The sequence below is a fragment of the Aquarana catesbeiana genome, linkage group LG04 (assembly GCF_042186555.1).
Source record: "Aquarana catesbeiana isolate 2022-GZ linkage group LG04, ASM4218655v1, whole genome shotgun sequence".
Classification (NCBI taxonomy): domain Eukaryota; kingdom Metazoa; phylum Chordata; class Amphibia; order Anura; family Ranidae; genus Aquarana; species Aquarana catesbeiana.
Window position 1 is genome coordinate 372,716,199 of NC_133327.1, and position 10,647 is coordinate 372,726,845.

The 10,647-nt window shown below is 40.9% G+C and overlaps 1 protein-coding gene across 2 annotated transcripts in view; it reads left to right on the forward strand.

Annotated features, from left to right (window-relative positions):
* The window catches only part of LOC141140194 (sodium-dependent glucose transporter 1-like), a 29,893-nt gene extending 23,227 nt beyond the window's left edge, over positions 1 to 6,666 (forward strand). Inside the window, exons 3-4 of one of the 2 annotated variants that reach the window (XM_073627091.1) lie at positions 3,648 to 3,764; positions 4,705 to 6,637. In XM_073627091.1, coding sequence (XP_073483192.1) covers positions 3,648 to 3,764; positions 4,705 to 5,867 — 1,280 coding nt within the window. In that variant the 3' untranslated portion in view covers positions 5,868 to 6,637. Of the gene's footprint in view, positions 1 to 3,647; positions 3,765 to 4,704 lie in introns of both variants that reach the window. The other variant, XM_073627092.1, reaches the window with a different exon arrangement.
* The last annotated feature ends 3,981 nt before the right edge of the window (positions 6,667 to 10,647 follow it).

Sequence of the window (10,647 nt, forward strand, 5' to 3'; positions counted from 1 at the left end):
CAAGATGGTGAGAAATAAGATTCTTTGGTCTGATGAGACCAAGATAGAACTTTTTGGCCTTAATTCTAAGCGGTATGTGTGGAGAAAACCAGACACTGCTCATTACCTGTCCAGTACAGTCCCAACTGTGAAGCATGGTGGTGGCAGCATCATGCTATGGGGGTGTTTTTCAGCTGCAGGGACAGGACGACTGGTTGCAATCGAGGGAAAGATGAATGCGGCCTAGTACGATATCCTGGACGAAAACCTTCTCCACAGTGCTCAGGACCTCAGACTGGGCCAAAGGTTTACCTTCCAACAAGACAATGACCCTAAGCACACAGCTAAAATAACGAAGGAGTGGCTTCACAACAATTCGGGGACTGTTCTTGAATGGCCCAGCCAGAGCCCTGACTTAAACCCAATTGAGCATCTCTGGAGAGACCTAAAATGGCTGCCCACCAACGTTTACCATCCAACCTGACAGAACTGGAGTGGATCTGCAAGGAGGAATGGCAGAGGATCCCCAAATCCAGGTGTGAAAAACTTGTTGCATGTTTCCCAAAAAGACTCATGGCTGTATTAGATCAAAAGGGTGCTTCTACTAAATACTGAGCAAAGGGTCTGAATACTTAGGACCATGTGATATTTCAGTTTTTCTTTTTTAATAAATCTGCAAAAATGTCAACAATTCTGTGTTTTTCTGTCAATATCGGGTGCTGTGTGTACATTAATGAGGAAAAAAATGAACTTAAATGATTTCAGCAAATGGCTGCAATATAACAAAGTGTGAAAAATTTAAGGGGGTCTGAATACTTTCTGTCCCCACTGTGTGTATGTGTGTGTGTATATATATATATATATATATATATGTATATGTGTGTGTGTGTGTGTGTGTGTGTGTGTGTGTATGTATATATATATATATATATATATATATATATATATAAATAATATACGCCAGCATACTCTTAACAGATTTTGTACATTTACCCACTGACAAAGAAATGATCAGTCTTTAATTTTAATGGTAGGTTTATTTGAACAGTGAGAGACAGAAGAAACAACAAAAATATGCAGAAAAACACATTTCAAAAAAAGTTTTTTATAAATTGGATTTGCATTTTAATGAGTGAAATAAGTATTTGACCTCTTCGCAAAACATGACTCAATCTCAGAGGTCAGATGTTTCTTGTAGTTGGCTACCAAGTTTGCACACATCTCATGAGGGATTTTTTCCCACTCCTTTTTGCAGATCTTCTCCAAGTCATTAAGGTTTTGAGGCTGACGTTTGGCAACTTGAACCTTCAGCTCCCTCCACATATTTTCTATGGGATTAAGGTTGGGAGACTGGCTAGGCCACTCCAGGACCTTAATGTGCTTCTTCATAAGCCACTCCTTTTGTTGTCTTGGCCGTGTGTTTTCGGTCATTGTCATGCTGGAATACCCATCCAAGACCCATTTTCAATGCCCTGGCTGAGGGAAGGAGGTTCTCGCCCAAGATTTGACGGTACGTGGCCCCGTCCATCATCCCTTTGATGCGGTGAAGTTGTCCTGTCAGAAAAACACCCCCAAAGCATAGTGTTTCAACCTCCATGTTTGACAGTGGGGATGGTGTTCTTGGGGTCATAGGCAGCATTCCTCCTCCTCCAAACAAAGAAAGTTGAGTTAAAGAAAAAGAGCTTGATTTTGGCCTCATCTGACCACAACACTTTCACCTAGTTCTCCTCTGAATCATTCAGATGTTCATAAGCAAACTTCAAACTGGCCTGTAGATGTGCTTTCTTGAACAGGGGGGCCTTGCGGGTGCTGCAGGATTTCAGTCCATCATGGCGTAGTGTGTTACCAATTGTTTTCTTGGTGACTATGGTCCCAGCTGCCTAGAAATCATTGACCAGATTCTCCCGTGTAGTTCTGGGGTGATTCCTCACCATGCTCATGATCATTGAAACTCCACGAGGTGAGATCCTGCATGGAGCCCCAGACTGAGGGAGATTGACAGTTATTTTGTGTTTCTTCCACTTGCGAATAATCGTACCTACAGTTGTCACCCTCTCACCAAGCTGCTTGACAATGGTTTTGTAGCCCATTCCAGCCTTGTGTAGGTCTACATTCTTGTCCCTGACATCCTTGGACAGCTCTTTGCCATGGTGGAGATATTGGAATCTGCTTCTGTCGACAGGTGTCTTTTATACAGGTAACAAGCTGAGATTAGGAGCACTCCCTTTGAGAGAGTGCTTCTAACTCAGCTTGTTACCTGTATAAAAGACACCTGGGAGCCAGAAATTTTGCTGATTGATAGTGGATCAAAAACTTATTTCGCTCATTAAAATGGAAATCAATTTATAACTTTTGTTGAAATGTGTTTTTCTGGATATTTTTGTTCTGTCTCTCACTGTTAAAATAAACCTACCATTATAATTTTAGACTGATAATTCCTGTCAGTGGGCAAACGTACAAAATCAGCAGGGGGTCAAATACTTTTTTTTTCCCCTCACTGTAGCAGGTGGCCGCCAACATCCTTAACAACTGGTAAATATCATAGTTGTTAAGGAGCGGGTGGCCACTGTGTCCTTTAACAAGCATGACTCACCTGCTGTCACCAAAGCCCCCCCCCCCCCCCCAATGTTGAGGGCACATGGTCTGGCTTGTTTAAGGAGTCCATTGGACTGGTAGGGATTTTGGGTGGACCCCTTGCCATTTTTTTTATTTTTTTATGTGTGGTTCCCCCTAAAATCCACACCAGACCCAATGGCGCTGGTATGGATTTGGGAGGGACCCCGTGCTGTTTTTTCTTTTTCCTCTTCCTTTTTTTTTTTTTTTTTTTTTTTTTTTTTATTATTAAATGTCAGCAAGCCTTTTGGTTTACGTTCTGCAGCTCAGCAGATGAGTCTGGTTGTTAAGGACGCATGCCTGCGTTAAAATACCGTTAGCTTTCACTACAAAAATACCACATCATGTCATAAGAGGTATTTTACAACATTTGTTAAAGTGGTAGATGCTGCTTTATGAATTGAGCCCTGTAAGGCCCCATTCACACCTCAGGGTTTTGTAGCATGAAGCTCCAGAACGCTGGAAGAGAAAAAATCTATTGTTCTCTATGGAGATGGTTCACATCACCACTCCAAATCGCCTGAAGCCAAACGCCTGAAGCTCAAAGTTCTGGAGCTTTTTTTTTTTTTTTTTGTAGCTCAATTCGGGCAGATTTGGGAATTTTTTCTGCTTTTTACATTGGTGACCTTTTGACTTGTACAAAATTGTGGCAAAATCATGTGACTTTCTGCCTGAAAATGATACGCTCAGGTGTGAATGCAGCCTGAGAGAGAGAGTAAAAAAAATAGATTCGATTTGCATAGCAAGGCCCTCTGATGCCTCTTGTATTGATTTTGTATTGTAAGTGTACTGTGACTGTCTGCCCTCATGTTGTAAAGCGCTGAGCAAACTGTTGGCGCTATATAAATCCTGGTCATTAACATTGTAATGGTTTGCAGACTGACTAAAAAACAAAGTGCAATGTGTGAGCAAGACCCAACATTGAAACTAGAGCTGAAGAAACATACATGCTTGTTATTGAATTATTTTTAATATGAATCTTTTTTTTTTTTTTTTGTGAAAGTGTTGAAATTTGTTAATGCTCAAGCTCATTTTTTTTTTTTTTCTTTTAACAGGATTATCCATGATGGCGACCTGTATAGGCCTTTTAGTTTTGCCTTGGTGTAAGAAGGCCATTCTTCTGACTGGAGCGATGTCTGTTGTGGGCATATCAATGGGATTCTTAGATACGGGTAACTTTATTCTCTTAACATTACAGAGGAATATCAAAAACATTATCAAGATGTTCATTAATATATATTTTTATTGTGTTGTTTAGAACAGTCCTTAGCATAATCATGTATAACAAGTGGCTGCAAGTTGTTACAAGTTATTTTTTTTGCAATGAATGCAGTGCAGATATATCTTAAGACAGCCTTTCTCAACATATTAATCCCTAAAATTTTCATGTCTCAGGGAACCCTTACTAAAACAGGTGTAGGGGTCAGTGGGAAGAAATGCCCCTTACATGTAGGATGAATACAATCTTCACAGTAGTGGTCAGCCTTACAACCACTGAAAATATCATTGGCATCATGCTACTGGTTTTGCCAAGTGGTATTGGACCTGGACGTATAGGTCAATCGGCCACAACGCAAGGTACCCCTAGCACCCCCTGGAGAAAACTTGGTGTTCCACGCAACCCAGGTAGAAGTTAGCTTTCCTAAAGAGGGCAATCAATGTACATTTCAAGAATTTTTAACAAACTTTGTTGCAGTTTCCTGCTATTTGATATTTTGAAGTAATAGCTGTTTGTGTCCATGTGCAATGTTAATGGTAGTGACTTTATAATAATATAATTATAATAATATATAATAATAATATAATAATAATTATAATTGACAATCAGCTGCTGCACTTGCAGGGCTCTAATATATTTATATATATATTATATATACTTTTTAACTATATAGTAACGTTCTGAAAATTACTATATAATGTTTGGCAGATTGCCTCCTAAAGAAAGTGTGAATGTGAACAGACACCAAGAAATTTAATAATGTGTGTTTCTGTAAAAGGAACATGTGATATAGTGCATTATGTTGCATCAACTTTTTTTTTTCCCCACCGTTTTGTTACTGAGATTGTGTTTTTGATGTATTCATTTCTAATTGTTTTCTTCTCCCATGTCAGGTGGAAATGTTGTCATTCTGAACACTTGGGGAGATGAAGCTGGACCCCATGTTCAGGCACTGCACTTCAGTTTTGCCCTGGGGGCTCTTCTGGCACCAATCTTGGCAAAATTAATTCCAGAAATTCTGCCCTTTGATAAGATCCATAAAACATTACAAGAAGTACTAAATATGCCTCTTGAAATTAAGAAGTCAATGCTGTCCTATATTGTTATTGCCACATACATTTTGCTGGTCTCTATATTTTTATTTATCTTGTACTGTAAAAGTCCGTCCAATCGATCAGCCGCTAAGGGTTCAGAAGAAAAAGGAAGGACAGCCAAGTATCATAACGCTCTCATCTTTCTTCTTTGTTTGTTTTTCTTTTTCTATGTTGGGGCAGAAGTTGCCTATGGTTCATACATATTTACATACGCAATCACTATGGCAGAGATGGATCATGATAAGGCTGCGGGGCTGAACTCTATATTTTGGGGGGTGTTTGCTACAGTTCGAGGTTTTGCTATCTGCTTTGCGACATTTTTGTATCCTGGCACCATGCTGCTTCTTAGTGTGATTGGCTGCACTGTTTCATCTGTATGTTTAATGATCTTTTATAAAAAAGACATAGTCCTTTGGATTGGAACTGCACTGTATGGAGCATCAATGGCTACCACCTTTCCCAGTGGTTTCTCTTGGGCACAGCAGTACACGACTATAGGAAGCAAGTCGGCTTCCTTATTTGTGGTTGGAGCAGCACTTGGAGAAATGGCAATTCCTGCCTCTGTAGGATACCTTCAGGGAATGTTGCCCACTCTTCCAGTACTTATGTACACCATCTTGGCATCTTCTGCTGTGACAACTGTCTTGTTTCCAGTCATGTACAAACTGGCCACTTCTTCGCAGGACAAGGTACGGTGGGGTGCAGTTGAAAGTGAAGACCGAAGGGCTTTACTTTCAAGTTCTGGCCTAGAGGAAGAAGAAGAGGAGGAGAATGCTCAGCAATTGAATGATGCAGATTTTGAAGCCATTGAAATGAATGACCGAAGTAAAAATTCTATTACTGTGATAACGGAGGATGCATCAGAGGTGACTTCCACTTCCAACAGCAACAGCCAAACTTTCTCCAAGAATGGGACACTCGGCGATCAGGTGACCTTTATCAGATCACCTTTAACCACTTAAGGACCGGCCACTGTATATATACTTCATCACTTTAAAGATGGATATCTCGGTAACGGCAGCAGCTGCTGCCACAACCGAGGTATCCATCTTTAGGGACGGCGATTCTGTACACGATAATGGTCTCTGCGGCGGGTTCACTGCGAGATCACCGTTATCGGCGGCAGGAGAGGTGCCACCCCCCTACCGCGCCCTCCACCGCTTACCGGAGCCGTTGGTATCGGCGGAGGCGATCGGATCCTTTCTCTTCCTCGGTATAGAGACGAGTGAGGCTAAGATGGCGCCCACCCGTCTCTATACCATAGGACGGCCGGAGCGACGTCATTACGTCGGCTCCGCTGACTTCTCTTAACCACTTCAGCCTCGGAAGGATTTACCCCCTTCCTGACCAGAGCACTTTTTACAATTTGGCACTGCATCGCTTTAACTGCTAATTGCGCGGTCATGCAATGCTGTACCCAAACGAAATTTGCGTCCTTTTCTTCCCACAAATAGAGATTTCTTTTGATGGTATTTGATCACCTCTGCCGTTTTTATTTTTTGCGCTATACACCGAAAAAGACCGAAAAAAAAAAAGTTTCTACTTTTTGTTATAAAAAAAATCCAATAAACTCAATTTTAGTCATATATTTAGGCCAAAATGTATTCGGCCACATGTCTTTGGTAAAAAAAATGTCAATAAGCGTATATTTATTGGTTTGCGCAAAAGTTATAGCGTCTACAAACTAGGGTACATTTTCTGGAATTTACACAGCTTTTAGTTTATGACTGCCTATGTCATTTCTTGAGGTACTAAAATGGCAGGGCAGTACAACCCCCCCCCCCCAAATGACCCCATTTTGGAAAGTAGACACCCCAAGGAAATTGCTGAGAGGCATTTTGAGCCCATTGAATATTTTTTTTTTTTTTTATCCCAAGTGATTGAATAATGACAACAAAAAAAAAAATTTACAAAAAGTTGTCACTAAATGATATATTGCTCACACAGGCCATGGGCATATGTGGAATTACACCCCAAAATACATTCTGCTGCTTCTCCTGAGTACTGGAATACCACATGTGTGGCACTTTTTGGGAGCCTAGCTTCATACGGGGCCCCGAAATCCAATCACCGCCTTGAGGATTTCTAAGGGCGTAAATTTTTGATTTCACTCTTCACTACCTATCACAGTTTCCAAGGCCATAAAATGCCAAGATAGCACAAAACCCCCCAAAATGACCCCATTTTGGAAAGTAGACACCCCAAGCTATTTGCTGAGAGGCATGGTGAGTATTTTGCAGCTCTCATTTGTTTTTGAAAATGAAGAAAGACAAGAAAAATGTATTTTTTTTTTCTTTTTTCAATTTTTAAAAGTTTGTGACAAAAAGTGAGGTCTGCAAAATACTCACTATACCTCTCAGCAAATAGCTTTGGGTGTCTATTTTCCAAAATGGGGTCATTTGGGGGGGGGGGGTTGTGCCATCTGGGCATTCCATGGCCTCCGAAACTGTGATAGGCAGTGAAGAGTGAAATCAAAAATTTACGCCCTTAGAAAGCCTGAAGGCGGTGCTTGGTTTTCGGGGTCCCGTACGCGGCTAGGCTCCCAAAAAGTCTTACACATGTGGTATCCCCGTACTCAGGAGAAGCAACAGAATTTATTTTGGGGTGTAATTTCACATATTCTCATGGCATGTTTGAGCGATATATCATTTAGTGACAACTTTGTGCAAAAAAAAATGTGTCTTTTTCCCGCAACTTGTGTCACAATATAAAATATTCCATGGACTCGACATGCCTCTCAGCAAATAGCTTGGGGTGTCTACTTTCCAAAATGGGATCATTTGGGGGGGGTTTTGAACTGTCCTGGCATTTTATGCACAACATTTAGAAGCTTATGTCACACATCACCCACTCTTCTAACCACTTGAAGAACAAGCCGTTTCTGACACTTTTTGTTTGCATGAAACATTTTTTTTTTTTTTGCAATAAAATTACTTTAAACCCCCAAACATTATATATTTTTTTAAAGCAAATGCCCTACACATTAAAATGGTGGGTGTTTCATTTTTTTTTTTCACACAGTATTTGGGGAAAAAACACACTTTTTAAAATTTGAATACACTAAAACACACTATATTGCCCAAATGTTTGATGAAATAAAAAAGATGATCTTAGGCCGAGTACATGGATACCAAACATGACATGCTTTAAAATTGCGCACAAACATGCAGTGGCGACAAACTAAATACATTTTTAAAAGCCTTTACAGGTTACCACTTTAGATTTACAGAGGAGGTCTACTGCTAAAATTACTGCCCTCGATCTGACCTTCGCGGTGATACCTCACATGCATGGTGCAATTGCTGTTTACATTTGACGCCAGACCGACGCTTGCGTTCGCCTTTGCGCGAGAGCAGGGGGGGACAGGGGTGCTTTTTTTTTTTTTTCTTTATTTTTTTTTTGATTTTTTTATCTTATTTTTAAACTGTTCCTTTCATTTTTTTTTTTTTTTTTTTTATCATTTTTATTGTTATCTCAGGGAATGTAAATATCCCCTATGATAGCAATAGGTAGTGACAGGTACTCTTTTTTGAAAAAATTGGGGTCTATTAGACCCTAGATCTCTCTTCTGCCCTCAAAGCATCTGACCACACCAAGATCGGTGCGATATGAATCAGATCCATCCAAGAGGAACTGCTTGTGATCACATCCAGTGTAAATCAGCTGCATACATTTAAGTGTCTTCGTGTGTCTTCCACCTCACCCCTGTGCTCAGTGAATCACACCCTCCAGAAATGCACTCACCGAGTTACAATGCCAGCACTTTCATGCCTGAGTGTGGTAAAACTTGCGTTTTTTGCCTTGCATGAAAGTGCTGGCATTGTAACTCGGTTAACTTAAATGTATGCAGCTGATTTACACTGGATGTGATCACAAGCAGTTCCTCTTGGATGGATCTGATTCATATGGACTGTCATTTAATGTTTTGAGATGTCACAGCATGGAATGCAGTGATTTCACAGAGTGTTTCACGTGAATGTCACAATTATTCATTTAATGTGTGTTATTTGTTACGTGCAGCACAAAACACAGTAGGAGGGTTCCACCACTATTGTGCTATATACAGTTTTTTGATTACACTTGTTACATGCAGCACAAAACACAGTAGGAGGGTTCCACCACTATTGTGCTATACACAGTTTTTTGGTTACACTTGTTACGTGCAGCACAAAACACAGTAGGAGGGTTCCACCACTATTGTGCTATATACAGTTTTTTGGTTACACTTGTTACGTGCAGCACAAAACACAGTAGGAGGGTTCCACCACTATTGTGCTATACACAGTTTTTTGGTTACACTTGTTACGTGCAGCACAAAACACAGTAGGAGGGTTCCACCACTATTGTGCTATATACAGTTTTTTGGTTACACTTGTTACGTGCAGCACAAAACACAGTAGGAGGGTTCCACCACTATTGTGCTATACACAGTTTTTTGGTTACACTTATTTATATTTGAAGCGCCCCATATTTATTCCATGTGCCTCTAGGGGAGTATTGGGCTAGCAGTGGCATGGTGGAGTAAATACTTTACCTGTATGATAAAAACATAACAATAAAACATTGCAGTATAGAATACAATAAAAAAGAGCAGAACAATAGAGAGAGAACAATAAAACAACTATTTTTGTTTTTTTTATTTTATATTTTTTTTGTATTTTTATTTATTTATTTATTTATTTATTTATTTACACTTTTTTTAGTAACTTTAACTTTTTTAACTGGTACTAGGTTTGGGTCTCTCAAAATGCGATGGCATCTTGGGAGACCCTGTGAAAGTGTGTCCTAGTCTGTGCAGTGCTGTACCCTACGCTAATACTCAACTAGTGTATGGTAGCGTTCAAAACATTCACCAATGCATAGACCAGGATTGTCAGGACAGGAAGGACAACAATACCGGGTGTCACGCTTAAATCCGCGCTTGCTGCAGACACAACATCTTTTTTGGGGGGGGCTCGTTGGGTAGGGGTACTCGGGAGGACATAAGGAAAATGCCTCTCATGCAGCCGGCTTACTGCATTTGTTTGGGGAAGGTGAGGTGGAGCACCGTCTGGAAACAGAAGGGCTCTGACGATGTCTTCCTGGAATTTAAGGAAGGATCCAGTCTGTCCTGAAGCTCTGTATAGCACATGAGCATTCAGCAAAGTCAATTGAAATAAATAAGTAGACACTTTTTTGTACCAGCGTCTGGCCTTACGGGCAACTAGGTACGGCGCCAACAACTGGTCGTTGAGGTCCACCCCTCCCATATTGAGGTTATATTCGTGGACACAGAGGGGTTTCTCCACAACACCAGTCGCCGTAGTAATTTGGGTCGTCGTGTCTGCATGAGAGGGGGTAAGAACGAAAACATTCTTATTGTCCCTCCACTTCATAGCGAGCAAATTATTACACTGTAAGCAGGCTCTCTCCCCCAACCTAAGAGGGGAATCTACAAGCCGCTGGGGAAAGCCCTGGCGATTAGGTCGCACGGTGCCACATGTTCCAATCTGTTGATCAAAAAGGTGACTAAAAAGTGGCACGCTCGTGTAATAATTGTCCACGTACAAGTGGTACCCCTTTTCGAATAAGGGTGACACCAAGTCCCACACTATCTTGCCAGCGCTTCCTATGTAGTCAGGGCAGTTTGTCGGCTCTACGTGACTATCTTTGCCCTCGTAAACCATAAAACTACATGTATAGCCTGTGGCCCTGTCACAGAGCTTATACATCTTGACCCCGTATCTGGCATGCTTGCTGGGA